Raw genomic sequence first — 22,935 nt, 5'->3', positions numbered from 1 at the left:
AATATTTTATATCTATTTTCTACTTTATTAATTATGATTTATTTTTACAGATAATGAAGACAAAGAGGCTGAAAGTCCTACCAATACGCCAATCATAACTGTCGAAAAAGGCTCATGGAGCTCACGGGGTCTTGTCAGAGCCGGATGGAATGACAAAGAAGGCGCATCACCTACACCCGATGCTCGATATCAATCACGATAATTTATTTAATTAATAATACATGAATTTATTTGTTTTATTAATTATCGTTAATTGATATTTTAAGTATAAAATTTAAATAAAGAATTTGTGACAAACGTAGCAATATGAATTAATTAATAATTGTAATTATAATAAATGTTTTATAAGATCGAAAAAAATAAATTTTTTTTACGTAATAATAATTAGTAAAAAATATAAATTAAATGATTTGTTATTGTGATTAGTTAATTAAAATAAGTTGTACCTTTTAATTGTTAAAAAAAAAAAATGAATTAATGATGATCAAGGAAATGTAAAATTATAACTTAAGATAACTATAAGAATTTCTGATTGGTTGAATTTTTATACATTTGAATTTTGTATTTGAATGGAGTGAAAAGAGCGATGAAACAAAAATATTCAATCAATGCAAAACGAATATACTAGTCACATAACCATGTATATTTGTAATCTTGATGTGGAACTACATTGGTTGAAACTCTAAAATATGCAGTCAGCTATATTTTGAATAAATTTAAACTAAGGGTATTATTTTGCAAATACTTCAGATGATGTTACTTTAGCCGACGGTTTACAAAATTTTCTTTCATTGGAACATGCATGTTCAAACCATGATTTTCACGCTGGACAGCTTCTATTCATCATTCATAATATTGATTGAAAAACAATATATTTAACGACTTTGCGTCCCCGAAAACTTTAAATTTATTAAAATTATTTCGCCTTTTTTTAGATGTTGCTTCTTCTTATTTAATTTTACACGGAAAAAGATAGTACTGATTACTGATTTGCACAGTAATTGACGAAAAATATAGGGATAAATACATTTTAATCAATATTCTGAGCGATGAATAGAAGCTGTCCAGGGTACAAATCATGATTTGAACATTCATGTTCCAATTAAAGAAAAATTTTTTAAACCGTCGGCTAAAGTAATATCATCTGAAGTATTTGCAAAATAATACCCTTAGATTAAATTTATTCAAAATATAGTTGACTGCATATTTTAGAGTTTCAACCAATGAAGTTCCACATCAAGATTACAAATATACATGGTTATGTGACTAGTATATTCGTTTTGCATTGATTGAATATTTTTGTTCATCGCTCTTTTCACTCCATTCAAATACAAATGTATAAAAATTCAACCAATCAGAAATTCAGCTCCTCCCATCTTTTATCTCTTCCTTTTGAAAAAACCAAATTCTTGCCCTTATTAATTACATATTCATTGTTCTATTAAATAGTTATATCTTTTAGTGTATGTTGATTCAGAATTTTTTTAATTAACTTGCAGTAAACTAGAGAGAGAGAAAGAACGAAATAACTCGACCACTTTTTATACTAAATAAATTTCGTAGATTAAGAATGATGAGAAATCAATAGTGGATAAGAATTTATAGAGCTTAAAATTATTATATTAATAAATAAATTATTAAATTAAATACTTATTGTATTGATCAACTTCAATTTTTCTCAGCAGCAGACCGTGCAAGTGCAGCGTAGCAGCAGCACGATTTTTGGGCGAAACACGTGTGATTTTTTTTGTTCCATATTTAAAATATTTCTATCATATTTTGTCGTCAATTTATTTTTATTTACGATTTTTAATTTTTCTCTCAATTCTAATAATTTATTTTTTAAATATTTAAATTTACCGCGAAAACAATAAGAATAATAAATAAATTATTGATAAAAATAAAAACTTACGAGTATATTTTAGTCAAATCAATATAATTATTGACAAAAATGAATTTTAATAAAATTAATGAATTTCAATTTTGAAATTTGGCGCCAAGTTGGCATTACTGCGCGTCTCTGTTGCGCGTCGCTGTACTCAACGCTTACATTTTTGCTAAAGTGGGGGGAGGGAGAATGAAATCGCAAAATCGATTGCTGTGTATCAACTGACGGTTCGATAGCAGCAGTCAGTATCATTAATAATGGCAGTAGTAGTCTAGATCTTTCTTTACGTTTAAATAGAAACACAGTATTGCAGTTAATTCGTGAAATAATCCGTCAAATTTATTGCTCGTAGTCATTGTTTAATTAAATTGTGCAGTATTTGTAAAATTTAAATTGTGCAAAGTGTCTGTGGTGTCGTTAAGTGTCGAGTCTTTAGTGCAAGTGTAAAGTGTTGAGTGTTCAGTGCTAGTGTTGCTGATATGCTGATGCTGATACCTTCCTGATTCCTGAGCAAAATCATCTGGCATCGTCTGGTGGGAAGTAGCAGTTAAGTGACGTTTTTTAGCTGCAATGCACTTGGAGCAATTTAAATTAAATCTCCAAGTGTATTAGGACACCCTTCTGCATATTATTTCCCCACCAAGGTTTGTTCAAATACTCAAGTGTTTTTTTTTTTAATAATTTAAATATTTTTATATCATATTCTGCCGCTCTTTTATTTCAACCTACGATTTTAAATTTTTCTCCAATTTCTTATAATTTGTTTTTCAAATATACGCGACAGCTACTCGCAGCGCATTTCGGAATGCGCCCTTTAAAATAATGAAAAATTTAGTTGCAAATACTTTCATGGACTAGTAGCCTGAACTGGTCTGAACCATTTAATTATTCTGTGGGTTGATGTTGAATTTAAAATATTAAAGTCTATTTTTATGTCAGATAAAAATAGTATTGATACTTTATCTATTATGAGTATGATTGTAACTGACATGTGGTATTTTTTGAATTTTTAAGTAAATAAATAAAACGTAAGTAGAATAAAAATAAACAAAATTCATATTTAGATAAATTCAAGATCTGTACGCGCATTTTTTCAAATTTAATTATTTATTTAAAATTTATAAATTCTCTAATGTCTGCTACATTCACACTCATTATCTATTTGTGCCATTTAATTATCGTGAATCAGTGAATAGTGTTCATAAATTTTAAACTCAGTGTTCTTAAATTTTATACTTTAAAAATCCATTTCACGTCCGCTTAAGAACATCAAAACAAATGAGTAAATGTCACACTTTTTAATGATCTTGAAGTTAGCAGACAATTAAAAATTTTCGGATTTTTTTTCAACAAATCAATTACAAAAAAAAAAAAACTAAAAATATCCACATGTAGAAAATTTAAAAAACTACAGGTGCAATTTTTTCAAATTTTTTTTTTTTTATAATTTACCGTCTAAAGGAAAATCCAAAACTTATTAGACGTCGGCTAACTTAAGTGTCATCACTTTTTATGATAATTTAGTTGTAATTTATAAGAAAACTTTGAGAAAAAAATGATGAGTACAAATAACACCAACTTATAATTTTTGTTAAAATAAAAATTTCCGAATTTTTACTTATATTCTATCCACCGATTGGTTTGAAAAATATATAGATCATATTTTCAGAACTAAGAACATAAAATATTCGTCATTTTTATCTAGTGACGTAATCTACGTTACGAAAATTTTTATTTCTCAAAATTCATGATTTCTGTACTTCCAAAAATTAAAATATTAAAAAAGCTGATGAATAAAAAATATTGTCAGATACTTTTTCATTATATAAATTTTTTTCGACGCAAACTTCTTAGAAGAATCAAAATTATCATTTTCAAATTTCGCTGCCCGTTGAAAATTGAGCAAAAAATTTAAAATAAATGAAAAATACGTGCTGAGGTTTTTTCAATTAAAAAATAAATATAACACGATATATTATTATATTTTTTTTTAGTTAATACTTTATTTATTTATTTATTTAATATATTAATATATTATATTTATTATTATAATAATAATATATCTACATGCCACAAGTAATATCATACTCGGTAACGGCTGCTTGGATATGAGCATCCAGTGGGTTACTTTCGTCGACGCCTGGATGGCGATAACCATTCAGAAAATGACAAGTACCTGGTTCACTTGATGGAATTTCTTTAGGAAGGTTATCTCGGCTTCTTTCTTCTAATATAAATCCTGGTGTTTTAATCAGATGTCTAGAAAAAAAATTTGTTTTTATTATCAATTATAAAATTAATTTAATTAAATTAAATACACGGTACAAAATTTGCCGATTAAATCTGGAGTGAATGCAGAGCAGATGACTGCTTATTTATTTAATTTCCTTGGAGTGAAATTTACTCCGAAGAGGAGTTTAATTATGAGTGTGAATGTAACGATCCTGAAGTTAGCATGGTCCTGATGTTGGAAGACAATTAACAATTTTTTTCTCTATTAAATACAAAAAAAAATCTAAAAATATGCACCTTTAGAAAATTTAAAAAACTACAAGTGTAATTTTTTTAAATATTTTTTTTTTATTATTTATCGTCTTTTAAGAATTTGAAAATTAGTAGACGTCGGCCAAGTTCAGGTATCAAAGTTAGCAGACAATTAAAAAGTCTTGGATTTTTTTTTGAACAATTTGAAGAAAAAAAAATTAAAAATATGCACATGTAGAAAATTAAAAAGATTACAAGTGCACTTTTTTTTCATAATTTATTGTTTAAATAAAATCCAAAAACTATTAGACGTCGGCTAATTTATGATCTTGAAGTTAGCAGACAATTAACAATTTTTGAATTTTTTTTTCTACAGATCAATTACAAAAAAACAAAAAACTAAAAACATGCACATGTAGAAAATTAAAAAAACTACAAGTGCAATTTTTTCAAATATTTTTTTTATTATAATTTATCGTTTTTAAAAGGATCAAAAAATTATTAGACGTCGGCTAACTTCAGTATCATGCTAATTTCAGTATCATGTGAATGTAGCAGACCTCAGATAAATTTAAAATTATAAATAAATAGAGTAAATAATTAAAAAAAAAAAGTATTTATAAAAAATTCACTTATTGATTTCAAAATTTTTTAAACGCGCATTTTTTCAAAATTTTATTTTATTAATTATTTACTCTTTATTAATAATTTTAAATTTCTCTGATGTCTAGCACACTCACACTCGTAGTTTATTTTAATATTAAAGCTTTGAGTCGGAGTTAATGTGGATTTAAATAAAATCCAGACCAATCTGAATTCACTCCCGATTTTTTAGTGTATTTGATAAAATAATAAAAATAAAAACTTACTCATACGTAGTCGGACTGACGTTGACTCGTAATGGTTCACTAGTTGATTCAAATTTATTAGCAATCGTGACGTTGTGTCCAAATAGACAGTATCTTGGCATTTTTTTACCAACTACACCAGCCAATACCATTCCCGTATGAATTCCAATTCTCATCTATTTTAAATTATAATAGAAAAAAAAATTATTGAATGTCAATTTTAATTAATTTTTTTTTTGAATAATTTCAGTACAAGCGAGAGTTGATTTAAATTATAAATTAAAATTGAAATAAAAAATTTTTCGTGTTCAGTAGCAATTATTGTGCTAAATAATAGACTTTTTTATGAGTAATTGGAGTAAAAAGTCAGAAAAATTAATTATTTATTTAATTAAAAGCTCGTCTAAAAATAAATAAATTGATTAGATTTTATTAGAAAATAGAAATTTACAAAAATAAATTATTTTTGCTTTATAATTAACGATTAGAGTTTTTAAACTCGGAGCGATGCAGTTTGATAAGACATATTAATTAACCTACAGCATATATGTTCATGTGTATATATTTATATAGATATACACAGACATTGTGTGTATGATAAGGCTTAATTAATCTATTAGGAGAATGAGAGGCGAACAAGCTTGATCCCCCGAGGCAAAATGTGTCAAACTGCTTTGTTTTTCTTTTAACATAAAATTTCAAAGACCTAATTTTACCCCACGTTTATTGATTTTGTCAATATATGGCAATTAATTTAATATAAACGGATTAAATATTAAAATCGACGGGCTGTGATAATTTGAGTCAACAGTGGCGTCTAGTGAATTATAAAATTTCCGGTTAATTTATATATCGAACCTTTGTCATTGTATACGAGAATCAATTGCGATTATCCAATTATCGATTATCTCTCTCATTTGGAATATTAGTGTTATCGAGTATAAATTATGCGGTGATATATATTTAAATACTAAAAAATAATTCTATCGATCAATTCAACATCTACGAAATTTTTTAATTAATTATTTTTTTTTCTTATTAATTAAATGTGAGAAAAAATTGTAGAAAGTGAACACTGCAACCCGAAAATACTATAAATAGTAATTCTTATTTAAAATCCCGATGAAAAAAGATTTTATACAATTGTATAAAATTATATACAAAAAATGGCCCGATCCAATTGTATACAAACTGCATAGAAATTGTATACAATTCTATACAAATTGTACACAAGTCTATATAATTATATACAATTTTATACAAATTATATACAATTCTATATAATTATATACAATTCTATATAATTGCAATAATAGAATTGTATATAATTATATAGAATTGTATACAATTTGTATAGAATTGTATACAATTTCTATACAAATTGTATACAATTGGATCGGGCCATTTTTTCTATCCAATTATATATAGCCTATATATAATTATATATAGTCTATATATAATTATACATAGTCTATAAATAATTGTATAAAATCTTTTTTCATTGGGATAGGATTTTTTCTAATGGCGACAGTGACTACACGGAGAGAAATGTCAAGTAAATATGCCTATGCCTATACATTACTCTATAGTTTGTATAAGCAGTCGTATAAGACCGGCGTGACACAAAGTATAGAGTAATGTAATTATTACTATGCTGCATAGGCATATTTACTTGACATTTTTCTCCGTGAACACGGAGAGAAATTTATGGTAACAATTACAATATATTATGGTAACCATTATCATAATATTATAGTACCCATAACCAAAACATTATAGAAACCATTATCGTAATATTATAGTAATTATTATCATAATGGTAACCATTACCATACACGGAGAAAAATGTTGGCTCGAAGCCTACCAATTTTTTGAAACAGGAAGTAAAGCATACAAACAATTATTATGCTGTATCACAATAACTGCTACGCGCGAGAAACTTATCGATAAGTTTTAATAACAATTACTTTCATATGTTATAATAATTGTGATGCGATATAGTAACTTTTTGGATGTTTCACTTCCTGTTTCAAGTTTGCTCGACAACATAATAAAAATTGGTACACGGAAAGAAATTTTCTTTAAAAATTACCATTAAATTCACTGTAATCGTGGGACGAATGGCACGACCTAATCATTCGTCGGTAAGTGAGATAATTTTTAACTTTTTTCCAACAAATTTTACCGTATTCTACTGTAAATTTTATTCCGTTTTCGGTAAATTTTATTAAGTCTACCACAAAATAAATAAATTTTTTCGTAATTTTTATTACAAAAATGGTAATAAATAAAAGCACCGCATTATGTCCCACGATTACAGTGAATTTAACGTTAATTTTTAAAGAAAATTTCTTTCCGTGTAGGTTTTGAGCCAACATTTTTCTCCGTGTGGTAATAAAACCTTATGGTAATAACTCCCATAGTATATGGTAACACTTTTCAAAGTATCTAGGAACGATTACCATAATATTATGGGAATATTTCACATATATTATGCGAATGGATACCATAATATATAGGGTTTATTCCCATACGCACTTAGGAACCGTTACAATGTGGTTATAGGGTTTGTTCCAATTATGGGAACTGTTCCTACGTGTATGATAATCATTATAATAATTCTTTCACATGCGATATTGGAACTGTTGCCATAATGATGATAAATGTTCCCATGGCCATGGTAACTTTTCCCATAAAGTATGGGCCCATAAAGTAAAAAAAAAAAATTTCTGGATTTTAAACGAATTTGATTAAGTTGAATTTTTTTTTAAGTAATTTACATGAAGAAAAATTATATTTTACATGTTTATTGGATACAAAAGGAGAAAAAAAATTTTTGATAGTTTTTATCACAAAACAAACGTCATTAAATTTTTCAACTGACAATTGATTTTTGAAAAAGTTTATTAAAAAAAATTCCAAGTAACGCTTAATTATATTTACAGAAGTGATTTTGGAATGTTTAAAAACTATTTAAAATATAAAATTTTTTTTTATCAAATTTTGGGGGTACCCCGTTCTGCCTACGCTACCCCCTTTTGCCCCCCCCCCTTTCCCCTATATAAATTTCTTTTGGTGTATAACTCACTTTTTATCCCAACTTTTTATATAATTATTATGATTTATATAAAATATAAAAGTGACTGTTAAGTGACAAATAATAACTCAAATGAAATTATAAAATAGCGGTATAACTTAATAGAATGTAAGTTAAAGTTAAACAATAGGTATTCTTGTTTAAGTTTCTGATAATCCCGTATAAATTTACGCTAAGCCGATTACTTATTTATACAGCGAATATAATTTATTAGCTTTATTGTCAAGTCATTGAAATCATCGTACTATTAATTCAAATGTCTCATCTTATCCAATTTATTAACGAAAAAAAAAGTTAAAAATAATAATAATATTAATGAACTAACTTTTAAATCTATCAAAAGTTTACTCGATAATTTTTCGCTGTAAATTCAAATGAGCGGTCAATACTTTTTACTCTTATTTAATATTTAACAATAAAAATAAGATTAATGTTAAATATTACATACTTTAATAGGTTTTCCTTCGTGCGTTAAATGTTTAGAACATGTCTGTATCATTTTTAAAGCCATCCAAGCAATTTGTTGCGCATGTGTGCTCGTATTTCTGTGCAGACCGCAAGCAACACAATAAGCATCCCCTATTGTTTCGACCTAAAATTATGAATAATTTATTTAATTTTATCATTTATATAAAAATATATACATATATATATATATATATATATATATATATATATATATATATATATATATATATATATATATATATGTTATGGTTATAAATAATATTATCAATGCAGGTCATCTGAAAAAAAAAGGAACTAAAAATATATTAATGATCCGCTTACGATAAGAATCTGAAACTAATACTGATACTGAAATATTGATATTTTATATCTCGTAATCTCATTGTTAGTTACCATAATTATTTTTGTAATTATAACTTGAAATTAAATATAAACATGTGAGGGTAATTTAAATAAAAGCATTAGGGTAAATAAATTTTTAACTCGTAAGAGATTAAAATTATAATAGTAGAGCGCTAATAACGGAGTGCAACATTTACACGTCAAGAGTTGTTTAATTTTCTAGTAGAGTATCCTTTTGACTGTTTTCACCCGCAACCGTCGGTAATTTATACAGTTTGTCAGACTTTTAAGAATTTAATATCATCTTCCCTCACTCGTCTAAGTATTTAATTAAATTCTTTCGTCACATATTTTTTTAACGTCATTTTAATTATTTGATATACCGGTGACCATATTAGAACACTTGTAAAATTTTATTATTGATAAGAATTTGATATCTCGAATTATTTAATTGATTTTTATGGAATTTAGTGTAGAGATAAAGTAATTTCTTTTTTTTTTCACATTCCCGAGGGAATTTCTAATGGTCATGGTATAGAAATTGGAGATAAAAAAATCCTTGACTCGAGCTAAAAAATTCCGGATGATATTTATTATTGATTGTAAACTGTGCAGTGCAATTTGAAAAAAATTATTTTGGAGCGGACAGAAAAATTTTGAATAGCAACTTAAATCATATTTGGATGTGCGTAGATCTGATCTGAATTTTTAATTAAGATCTATACAGATCTGTGTAGGCCAAAGTAAAAAAAGCCAAAATCTCAACGGAAATTTGAATGAATTTCATACACAGAAAAAAAAGTTATCTTGAGTCAAGAAAATATTTTTGAAGAGAAACGTTTTCGGGAACCAAGTCAAGATTTTCTTGAGCCAAGAGAATTTGTCTTGGTTAAAAAAAATTCGTCTTGGTGGGAAAAGATTTCTACTTTATCTGAGAAAATTTAGGTCTCCAAAAAAAATTTTCTTGAATCAAGAATATTTACCTTCAGTCAAGAATTTTTTTTTTCTGTGTAGGATTCCGTTGGATCTCAATTATTTTTTTTCCCAAGATTTTATGATTTTATGTTTAGAATTTTTTTTCACTCGGAACCATTTGGAATTTTTATTGAAAAATTTTTAATACGATTTATCTCAAAATTTTCACGTAAAAAATTTTTTTTCTATCGCATAATTTAAATAAATTCTCGAAAATTTAATTACAAATTTTTGAACTTGAAGTTTTAAAAATGAGTATTGAATATAATGAATTAATAAATAAATGATTGAATTAATTAACGTAATTATTATTGATACGGATTTTCTTAATACGTCAAAGTAGGGTAAATGATTTAATAGGAGTGGAAAGATAGATTACTTTATAGACATCCAGTTGACCACAATACTGATCAAAACGTTCGTATAGATTCTGTAGCATATTGATAACCATCATTGGTGTGGCGGTAGAACATATTGCGGTAAATCCTACTATATCACTGAAGAGCATCGTAACATCCGGATAGGTCTTTGCCTCGATCGTTTCGCCTGTAATAAAAAAATAAAATTATCTTTATTGCATTTATCTATTATAGAAATTTTTATTCATCCAATTCAATTTAATTTGATGACAAAAAATAATTACACTGCAAAAAATCGCGAGTGATTACGGATTTTATTTAAATACAAACTCAATCCGTTACTCGGAGTCCCGGAGTTTAAAAAAAGATCACTCTGTATACGGAGTAAATAAGGAGTTTTTTTTTCCAACAGAGTGTGGATTTTATTAAAATCCCCATTCACTCCGGATTTACTTCGCTAATTTTTTAGTGTATAAAATAAATCATGATACTGAAGTAAACCGACGTCTAACAATTTTTGGATTTTTATTTAAACTAAATTATAAAAAAAAAAAAAAAAAAAAAAAAAGCGCCTTTAGATTTATTAATTTTCTACATGTGCATATTTTTATTTTTTATTTTTTTTGTAATTAATTTTCAAAAAAACAAATCCGAAAATTGTGATCTAAGAAATTTTTAGCATCATGAATTGAAAACGAAAATTTTCTTGACCCAAGAAATAATTTTCTTGGAGCGATTAAAAATTTCTAACGCTGAGATATTTTCTACTCTCAAGAAAATTATTATTTTCATTTCGTGATGCAAAATTTTTCTTGCGCCAAAAAATCCTTTTTTACCGTGTAGTTATATTGGCTTATTGTATTTATTCAATAATTATTATCATGATAATTTTTTTTTTCGACTTAAAGAGCTCGTGATATTCCCAAGTGATTGACGATTATTTACATTATCTTTGACTCTTTTATAATCGGGGTAAATATTTGGTAGCCCACCAGCCCAGAAGGGAGTATTGAAATTTTCGATAATACTGTTGATACTGAACGCCCTAAGCCTATACTTAACATTCGAACAGGGCAAAAGATTACTGAATAATTAATAAGCTATAAATCTAACAAGATTCCATTTTTTTTTCAAATTTAAAAAACCCCGCCTATTTTTCTTTTCCAAAAAAAATGTTTCTTTGATTTCATTAAAACTCTTATTTATTCAGATTTGATTAAACTGAGACTTGAGTCGGCTTTAGTAATTTTTTCCTTCAATCTCTCGAGATTTAAAATTTAAAAAAAATATGAAATGGAAAAAAAAAATATTTCTACGGCTAAAAATAGGTGACAATTCTCGAACGTCAATAAAAAAGGTTTTTAAAAATGAATACTGACATTTAATAATATATAATGATTACGTACCGAGCCAAAGACGTTTAGCAATATCAGGTGGAAATATAAGATGTAGTAAACTAACATTTTTTTCTCTCTCAGCGTCGACAGCACGGTTAGCCTCTTCAATAGAACTTTTCAATTTGTCCATACGTCGCCTCAACCCGTCCTGTTATAAAGAGAAATGAAAATAAAAAGAATAAAATAAAAAAAAAGAGAAGTAGTGATATTAAATGTGAAAATTTTGCCGAGAATAATATATCCATATAAGTAAATCCTTATTCATATGACATTCAATAAAAATATATTTTATTAAATTTTTTTATTCAATGTGAAAGACATATTCTATTGTATATGTATTTATATGGATATAGAAGTGTTTTTGTGGATGTGTATTTATTTATATTATACACGTTGGTAATAATGTGACAAGAGTGATTTAATAATATATATATACTTATATATAATACGGTTTGAATGATACGGATTACGATAGTCACCTGAGCCCTAGCTTGTTCGCCAACTAAAATTACGTCCCTAGTGGCATCATGAAGCGGAATGTCCGAAATAAATAGACCTCGTCCTGTGAGACCGTCTAGGCCATTGAGAAACGGTGAACTGACAAATAAAATTGAATCTGATTCTGAACAGTAGACCATTTGACCCTTCAATTCCAGCCCCTGGATTACAGTATAACGAAAAATGCTTTTATATATTTTTATATAGATTATGATAAATGCTTATTGTAGATAAAAGTATGATCCTGGAATGGACAGACAATCAACAATTTTCGGATTTTTTTTCGCAGATTAATTACAAAAAAATAAAAAAAATAAAATATGCACGTGTAGAAAATTAAAAAATCAATAGGTGCAATTTTTTTTTTATAATTTATCGCTCTGAAAAAAATCCGAAAATTATGAGGCGCCGGCTAATTTATGATACTGAATTTAGCCGACGTCTAATAATTTTTGGATTTTTTAAAAAAACGATAAATTATGAAAAAAAAAATATTTAAAAAAATTGCACTCGTAGTCTTTTAAATTTTCTACATGTGAATTTTTTTATTTTATTTTTTCTTCAAATTTAAGTGTTCGAAAAAAAATCAAAAAATTTTTAATTGTCTGTCAACTTCAGGATCGTGCTAATTTCAGTATTATATAAAAGTTTATTTAGTGCAGTACATAAATAATTATTATTTTGATAAACTGAAGACATAAAAAATTATGATGTTTTTAATAAGAAAAAAAAAACATGAAAATTTTTTTTAAAGAAAACAAAAAATTTGTTAATGAGTTTTTTAATGGATTCATTTTTCAATGGAGCCTAAAGTAAAATTAATTAGAAAAAAATAATTGGTCGAAAATAAATCGCGTGAGCTTTAGTGCTAAAGCATTTGGAGGCATACCAAAATAATGACGATAATCTAGCATCATTATTATCCGTAATCTAAATAAACGGTATCGACTCACCTCAGCCGGAAATTTATCAGCACCCGGTGGTTTCTGCAGCGCCAATACAAAGGGTGTATTCGCACGTTTTAAAATCTCATGAAATGTAAGTGTAACACCACGAGGTCGCGTGAATACAAAATACGTCGATATTTCACGACCAAGTCTATTGAGATTGTGACCGAAGATGCGCATGAATCCAACCCCTAGTTGCACTATTTCAAGCTGACGGTCCACAACAAAATGCCAAGGAAACGCTTTGCAAAAACTTGCAACTCCCATTCGTAAATCAACAGCTTTTTCGGATAATCTTCGTGATTCTGATGTCACAGCGTCACTACTGTCGTCGCATGTCGTGCCCAAATATTCATAACGTTCCGGTGTTATACGATACCTTCAATAAAAAAAAAACAATTTTTTTTACCCACAAATTTTAAAATAAATGATACTTAAGTTAGCCGACGTCTACACGGAAAGAAAATTATGGGAAGTTATGCTATGTATTATGGGAATAGTTCCCATAATGGTATAGGAATTGTACCCATACTATTATCGGGGTGCTTCCCATATATTATGGGATCCATCCCTACAATAGTATGGGTAAAATTCCTATATCATTATGGGAACCATGCCCATAATACTATGGGAACTATTCCCATATCATTATTGGAACCATTCCCATAATGGTATGGGAACTATTCTTATAATATTATGGAAACTATTCCTATAATGTTATGGGGACCATTCCCATAATATCATAAAATTTTTTTTTTGCAAAATAGTATAGAAATTTCCCTCATGATATTGAGAGATTCGAATAAAGTGTCTTTGACGCTACATTTATTAAAAAAAAAAAAAATTTGTTAAAAATTTTAATGTTTTTGTCAAATGCAAATTTTTTTTTCAATGTTTGAATTTTTACTTTTATATTTAATAATATTTCTGTGTATTATAGAAGTGATTTCCACACTTTTCTTTAAATTAATTTTTTCATGATAGTATGGGAACCATTCCCATAATTAGAGGAGCCATTCCCATAACGTTATGGGTATCATTCCCATAATTATAGGAACTATTCCTATAATTATAGGAACTGCTCCCATAATTTATGGTCGCAATTCCTATGTTGGTATAGGAAAAAATTTCACAAAATTATGGGAACAGTTTCCATAATTTTCTTTCCGTGTAATAATTTTTGGATTTTCCTTTAGACGGTAAATTATAAAAAAAAAAATTTGAAAAAATTGCACCTGTAGTTTTTTCAATTTTCTACATGTGCATATTTTTAGTTTTTTTTTTTTTTTTTTTTGATAACTTTAGGATCATAAAAATAATGATAATAATTATTATTTTAATTAATATGTCCCAGTTGAATATACATTGTATTATATTATTCATATTTTATAAATATACATTGAAATATATATTTAATAAATGTATATTAACTGAAATATTTACGTTTGCGCCAATTATTTATTTATTTTGTTCACGTAATTTTTTTTTCTTTCATTATCAAAGTATTTTAATACATATAAATATAAAAAATATATATTTAGCGTTATATCATTGCTGATATTTAAATATAAATGTATATGATAAATATAAAATAGTATGCATGACAAAATACCATTTGCCAATGAAAAAACACGCGCACGTATTTACAATCTATATGCTTTTACTCAGTATCAACTGATGAAATATATATGATCTGAATTGATAAAATTTAAATTTGAAATTACTAGGCTCACTGTACACGCGTACATACCATGTCAATAGTGTATATAAAAAAAATCTATATATATATATAGATGAATACGTTCATATATTGCCGTGTATCTTTACTTGAAACATTTTGACGCCGGTACGAAATAAAATTCAATTACAATTGAAATTTAAATTTATAAAAACATGGTATTGAGTTTTATAATATTTTTACATTGCTTTTACATCCCACGTGTTCTATTTATTTCATTTTTTCTCTTCATTCATTCAATCGAATGTTTTTCAGTGTCCAATTACAGCGAAACTGAATTTGCAATTTAAAACAAAAAATTGCGGAGGTAGAGAAAGAAATGACGCATTGAAAGTTGAAACAAAAAATATGAATCGTTAAAAAATTTCATTAAAATCTATTCGAATAGTTTTTAATTTTATTTCTTTAAATATTGAACGGATTTTAAATTCGAATTTTATAACTCGTAAGCTTTCGAATGATTAATAAATTTTTCAATTATTCAAAAATTAAAAAAAAATTTATCTCTGAAATAAATTTTTTCAATCCGCGGCAACTCTTACAAATCGATTTTTTAATTTACACCATAAAAATTTATAGTGCAGTTGAGGCTGAAATATCGCTCGTAATTTAAAAAAAAAAGTTTGCAAAATCTGTAATTAAAAATAAAAAATATCCACATACCTAAAGAATTTAGTATTGTATGGATCGGGTAGAATATAAACATCAGCTTTATCATTATAAAATTGTCGTGCAATGCCTTTGAGGCTACCGACAAGTAAATAAGCAATGGAAGGATGATCAGTCGTAAAATGAAGCTCGACTGCATCCGGAGTTGCAATACACACAAATTCAGCTTCTGTATTTGTACCAGATTGATGTTGTACCACATCATTCACGCCGTCGAGTGTCGTTAGAAATGCTTTCAGGTCATTTCCGAGACATCGAAATGCACGTTCGAGTAGACCAACGCAGGCTGTTGAAATTAATTCTTGACCCAAGTGGTCCAAAATCACATTCACTTCTATATCTGTAAAAACATTTTTTACATAATAATAATAATAGAAATTATTATTATCACTTATATAATTATACATATATATACTACACTATAAAAAATTATGATCCTGAAGTTAGCAGACAATTAGTAATTTTCGGATTTTTTTTTCAACAAATAAATTACAAAAAAAACAAAAACTAAAAATACGCGCATGTAGAAAATTTTAAAAACTACAGGTGCAATTTTTTCAAATATTTTTTTTGTTATAATTTATCGTTTAAAAAAAAGTCCAAAAATTATCAGACGTCGGCTAACTTCAGTATCATTAAAAAATTTGCGAAGCGAACGCGGATTAAATTCGGAGTGAATGCAGATTTACATAAAATCCGTAATCGCTCCCGGTTTTTTGCAGTGTAGGGGTGTGCGAATCGAATCGAATCGAATAAAATAATACGAATTATCCGAAAGTTTTATGATACTGAAGTTAGCAGACCTCTAATAATTTTTGGATCTTTTTTTAGGCAATAAACCATAAAAAAAAAAATATTTGGAAAAATTGCACTTGTAGTTTTTTAAATTTTCTACATGTGCATTTTTTTAGTTTATTTTTTTACAATTGATTTGTTGAAAAACAAAAATTCAAAAATTTTAAAATGTCTGCTAACTTCAGGATCATAAAGTTTTCGAATTATTTTTAACTTTTCAAATAACTCGATTTGAATTGCGAAAATTCTAATCAGCTTTAAAATATTCAATTTTTATTTAATGGAGAGCTTAGTTTTTAAAGTAACCACAAATAATATTGTCGTAGATTCGTGTCTGAGCTCTACTTACTTCTTACAAATATTTGAATTATTGGAAAAAATATTACAACTTTAAGTCGTTAAAAATAAAATTTTTGAATTATTCTTAAATTTTCTAATAATTGGGACAGTTGAAAATAATTAGAAAAATTTTAATTATTCGATTCGATTCGATACGAATAATTCATAAGTTAAAACTGTTCACACAGCCCTAATATTAACATATAAATCTACTAATTTGTTTTAAAATTTATAATTAAGGATTTCGAATTCACAAAGTGGATGTATATCAAAATATGTGTTAATAATTCTCTTGATAATTAACGCAAATTTAAATAGAAACTGACATGACATAATAAAATTGAATTATTAAACCAGTCAAGCCAGCTAGCTAGCCAGTAGTCTGGCTAACAAACTATGGAAATCGATAGTATAGCTGCTCTAGGCTTCTCATTAAATTTCACGTAGTAACTAAACTTCTACCCTCAAACTATGGTTTATAATACCCTTAAAAGTTTATGAAAAAGAAAAAAAAATAATAATAATAATAAACTAATAAGCGTGGCACTTAAGTTTTTTAAATTTTTATTGTATATGAAAGGAAAACAATAGATAACTTTTGAATTTTATGAGATAAATTCAGTTATGCGAACATTAAAGTTTTAGTTAATTAGTTATCAAAGCGCAGGAGAAGGTAATTATTTAATAATAAATACTGCAGACATGTTTTTGATGAGATAATGGACAGTAAAAATGAATATGAGATCGTAAAGGATTAATTTTATGTTAATATAATTATAATTATGGGTAGTTAATTTATTTACCATAACATATTTTCAATGATATAGTGGATCTAAAAAAGACATAAATTTTATAATCCTCGTAAAAAGGATATAAAAGATGTTTTACAGGAAAATGGAGGTTGAAAAATTTATAACATATATATTAATGGGTTTGAAAATTGGAAATTTCATTTGTGAAATTAAAGTGATCACATGTATCCACTGTAATCACTCCAAAACCAAGTGTGTAGTCGAATTTAACACACTTGCCGAATAACATTGAAACGCCATAAGCAATCTATAGATTTTCAACACACCGTGAAACGTGTTTTAAGTGACTACAAAAAACTATAGTTTGTTTATGGCCTTAAACATAGAACACAGTTAATATGTGTTAAAATAATACACTTGTAACACACTTGGTTTTAGAGTGATAGTATATTGCATAGTTAGGATACTAAGATAGTCTTTAGGTGGTGAGGGCAATGTTTTCAGCACGAGTCGTAGGGTTACATACACGGGCCGAAGGCGATCTGAGTGTCCTACTATTCATTATTTTTTATTCAACAATTGCCTGATTTACGCGATTAATGACAATCTGCGAAGCGAAGTGTAGCTGTTTAGCAACACGGTGTACCCACAAAATTACAACAAACCGTCGGCTGTAAAATTCAGAATTCATATTTAATTGATTTAAAATTTACTCGGATGTTTTAATTATTAATTTCAATATTTGTTAACAAAATAAATACAACACAACAATGTGGTATAACCCACTCCCCATATGATGAATTAAAGTAACAATATTTGGCTCCCTGCCTTTATAAATCCGGAATAATTTCTCATGCAAAAATTTCTCAGCATTAATTACTCAAACAAAAATTGATCCGACACAAAAATTTCTCGCTATATATTATTTGCCTTGAAATTCTTCAAGAAAATATGCCTTGAGAAATTATTGCTGAGAAATTTTTGCATGAGAAATTATTGCATGAGAAGAAAAAGACGGTCGCCACCATATTTAGTGTACTAGCCATTCAACATGGATTTTGACAAAAAACTTTAAGTCGTTCAACGAGTTCTTACGATGTTTAATAGATGGAGCTCAGTTAAAAATCTTGAGACGCGTGGTGAAATGTCATTTCAACACTCACTTTTCACAACGCCGGTGGAAGTCGAGGACATCTATTTTGATTTAACTCAACTTCTTTGCACCGGTCGATAAAAAGCCGTTTAGGGTTCGCATAGCAGATGTCATAAAGCGCGCAAATCAGGCCTGCGTTAAATAAAAAATTTTTTGTGTTAAAATGGTCCTGGGCGACTTTGCAAAGTCTGCTCGGATGTTTCTGAAGATTGGAACGATTTTCGCGCACCAACAAAAAAAAATTTGAAAGTAAAAAATCTACTGGATTACTAGATTTCTTAAATGTTTTGCACATAGATGCTGTTATATATATGTCAGCCGAAAATCTCAGGTCAACTTCAACCTCCAGAACTCCTTAAGCAGTCGAATCACATGAATTTTTTTTATTTTCGTTGCGCGAAAAATGTTTTGATCTTCAGGTACATCTGCTCGGTGTGAATGAAGGTGTTGAAAATTTTAACACTGAATCATTTACACCAGAGCGCGAACTCAAAATTTTTTACAGTGTGTTGATTTTGAAGTATTTAAAATTATTTTTGGATGAAATCAATACTTGTAAAGATACTACGAAGTAAACAAAAATGGAAATTTAGGATATGGCTTAAAAAAGTCGAAATGGCCGGAAAATTAAGAATTTGTCCTTTTGTGAAAAAAAGATTACTAACTTTCGACTTAATAAATTGAAAGGATAAATCATTTTTATAGCATCAACTTTATCAGTATATACTTATAATTTTTCAAAGCGCAACGGATCTCGAGAAAGAGGAAGTAACCGGAAAAGGATATCTTTTCACTTTGCCGGGGTTGATATCGCAATTTCAAAGGTCATTTTCTATGAAAAAGGGCGACATCTCCGATTTTCTCATTGTTACAAAAGAAGTGATAGTAAATCTATGTACATTAACTTTTTTCTAAGCCCATCGGACTTCGAGAAACAAAACATTTAGCCCTAAAAAAATACATTTTTGCTTTACGAAAATTGGTATCGCACTTTTGAGTCATTTTTCTGTGAAAATCCTCCGAATTCTCAATTTTCTCATCATTTAAAAAATTTTAACTTTTTAGCCCCATTATTTTTTTGCTCCATAGTAGTATATTATGAAAAAAAAAGTGATTAATCACGTAATTGACATTGATGAGTATAACGAAATTTCGGTTAGACGATAATAGGTTTTAAAACGTTCATAATATTTCAAAAAATATGAATAGTGGCTTGTAATAAAAATTACGATGACCTAAATTTGAGGAAAAAAAAGAACGAAAAGTATGATATCGATTCTTGAGACACAAAAGATAAATTTTTAATATCATTTAATGTAAATAATATATGACATAGTCAGTATGTAATTTTTTTCCAATATATGAGTGTGTGGGTAAATGGAGACCATGTGAGTAAATATATGTAATAAGAATGGACCGAAAACGGTTGGCGACGAGCACGTAATATAAAGGCCGGTGATATGACTCTAGTTACTCGTGGCTGGAAACCAACACACGTAAACTCAGTGAGATGTAGAAGATGTCAAGAGCAGAGATAGGATGAACTGAAAAAAAAAAAAGGAAGAAGAAGAAGATAAAAAATCCACGAAAGAAAGAAAGAAAAACGTTGATACGAGTACACAGCAGCAAAGAAAGAGAGTATTAGTAGAGCTCTTGATAAAACACACACGTTTTTAAGGCTCTCTTTCTTACGAACTGCACAGCCTCACGACACATACAGGTGAAAGCCAATTTTACTCCCTTACGAGTACACACGGAAAAACTCCATTTCTTTTTATTGACACGGGCGTATTACTAGTGACTTCTTAAAAAAGTGTGCCGTGTGTGAGAGTCATTCGTTGCACATTTACCCCAACCACCCGCCCGACCAGCACATCGCGAATTAATAGCGTGCACTTTATTTCCCTGTTAAATTGTTAAACTTTAATGTCTACTTATTTACGATCTATTTTATTTTACGATCCACCTAAATCATCAATTTCCAATAAATATCACAAAAGTTATGTTGGTAATAAAGTATACACCGGAAAAAATTGTGATAAAAAATTAATAATAGTCACAGTTTTCAATGAAAAATTACTCTTTTTTGGTAATTTAAATTTACTAGCAAAATTTTGACAAGGAAAATTAATTTTTTTACTAAAAAAAAGTTTGTGGCCGTCTAATTTTTCTGGTCATACAGTCAATTTTGATCAACTTTTTTCGTGACAATTTATTGTATTTATTGCTGTACACGGAGAGAAAATTAATGAAATGGTTCCAATAAATAATGGGACCTATTCCCATAATATATAGGAACTATTCCCATGTGTGTACAGGAACTTCTACACACACGGGAAATATTCTCATAAAAATGTCAGCCGTTTCCATAATAGTCATTTTTTCCATAATAGCAGAGAATTCAGGCCAGAGATGTCATTTTTTTATTTTAAAATTTTTAGTTGCGTTGTGTAGAAAGGGTGGGCAAGTTTGACAGTCTAAATAGTCTCCAAATTAAAATTTTTTTTCCAATGACCCATTTTACCTGTCAGTTTTTTCTAGATCTCAAAAAATTTTTTTTCAAATTCAAAATCAAGTCTAGTAACGAAAAACTGATATTTATATAAATTTATACAAAAAATTATTATATAGGGGAGGGTGGGGCAGAGCGGCCCCCCTGAAATTTTGGGTATCAGGCGTTTTGAGCACCTGACAAAATATCCCCGACAAAATATCTCCGGACAAAATATCCCCATGAAAAGAAAGCAAAAATAGTGAAAGTGGCAACTATTACATAATAATATTATGGGGGACATTTTGTCCCCATAAATATCCCCATGATAAGAATGCAAAAATAGTGAAAAAAGCCAAAAAAACTGACACAAAACTGGGGATATTTTGTCCAGAGATATTTTGTCGGGGATATTTTGTCGGGGATATTTTGTCAGGTGCTCAAAACGCGTGGAACCGAAATTTTGATAAAAAAAAATTTTTTTTTTTCGACTAATTACTATAAATCCAATATGTTTGCGCATTTTTACCCTTACGCATGACATTTGGGGCAAAATGAACAAGCCCAAAATTTTGAAAAAGTGATTTTTTCAAATTTTTATCGTCAAGTTAAAAAAAATTAGTATAATTCCACATTTCTAGCCCTACGCATAACACCTGGGGCAAAATGGACCAGCCGAAACTTCCGAAAAAATTATTTTTTCATATTTTTCGACCGTTTCTCTATGTAAGAGGCAAATTTGGTCACTAAAAATTTATAAAAATAAAAATTTTTATTTGAGTTGTTAAATTTTTGAAATAAAGTAAAACTATAGAATTGTTTTTTTTTTTTTTATTAAATAACAGTTAGTAATTAAGGTAATCGAGAGTGAACGATTTATTACACCTTAAAAAATTTTTTTCGAGTAATATAAAACCAAAAATCGTTGTCAAGAGAAAGAAATACATTCTTAATGATGAAAACAATTAAAAAAAAAAAAAAACGAAAAAAAAAAATTTTTATCATTTTTTGGAGGGGGGCTGCTCTGCCCCACAAAAAATTTTTTTTTTTTCAGAATTTTGGCAAAATGTACATAAATTTGTTCGAAATAGGACAAAAGTAAAGTGATCTGATGGCTGAAAGCCACAAAAAGTAATAATTGGCTTAGGGGGGCCGCTCTGCCCCACCCTCCCCTATTAAGATAATAAATTAATAAAATACTTATTAATTAATTAACTTTGTAATTTAAAAATCCAATTGTTCAATTAATTCACCTGTAAATTAACAAAGCAGATGTAGCAATTCAAACAGAGTTTATGTCTCTACGTCTTCATCAAATGTCTCTTTGTCTCAACTTCATATATACATATATCTTTGTTTTTCTATTATTTCACTCATCAACTAAATTAAACTTTACCAACACTGTCAAAAGTTTACATACATTACAAATACTGAATAAATTATATATTTACACCCAGTAACACAATGTCTCATACATATAAATTAAAATTGTTTTTTCAGATTTATTATTTTCCCTTTGTGTACTAAGTAGTACATTTTTCTTTGTCGCATGTCAGGTGACAATACTTTTTTTTTCATAACATTCTTTCAGTTTCTAATGAAAAGATATTAATTTAAGGATTAAAAAAAAAGTTACAGACTTAATTCAAAAATATGCGTTTAAATGTAAAGTTGGTAATTAATATTTGCATATAT

The 22,935-nt window shown here is 27.8% G+C and overlaps 1 protein-coding gene across 2 annotated transcripts in view; it reads right to left on the bottom strand.

Moving 5' to 3' along the window:
• Nucleotides 1-3,872: 3,872 nt before the first annotated feature.
• The window catches only part of LOC130677900 (head-specific guanylate cyclase), a 70,350-nt gene continuing 51,287 nt past the window's right edge, over nt 3,873-22,935 (bottom strand). For both annotated transcript variants that reach the window (XM_057484810.1, XM_057484809.1), the window contains 8 exons: nt 15,705-16,050; nt 13,310-13,682; nt 12,338-12,517; nt 11,868-12,006; nt 10,482-10,648; nt 8,766-8,909; nt 5,242-5,396; nt 3,873-4,147 (listed from right to left, as the gene is read on the bottom strand). In XM_057484810.1, the coding sequence (XP_057340793.1) occupies nt 3,952-4,147; nt 5,242-5,396; nt 8,766-8,909; nt 10,482-10,648; nt 11,868-12,006; nt 12,338-12,517; nt 13,310-13,682; nt 15,705-16,050 (1,700 nt within the window). In that variant the 3' untranslated portion in view covers nt 3,873-3,951. The remainder of the gene's footprint in view (nt 4,148-5,241; nt 5,397-8,765; nt 8,910-10,481; nt 10,649-11,867; nt 12,007-12,337; nt 12,518-13,309; nt 13,683-15,704; nt 16,051-22,935) is intronic.

The sequence above is a fragment of the Microplitis mediator genome, chromosome 11, assembly GCF_029852145.1.
Source record: "Microplitis mediator isolate UGA2020A chromosome 11, iyMicMedi2.1, whole genome shotgun sequence".
NCBI classification, from domain to species: domain Eukaryota; kingdom Metazoa; phylum Arthropoda; class Insecta; order Hymenoptera; family Braconidae; genus Microplitis; species Microplitis mediator.
The sequence above is the reverse complement of the archived record's forward strand: the minus strand, read 5'-3'. Positions and strand labels throughout refer to the sequence as shown.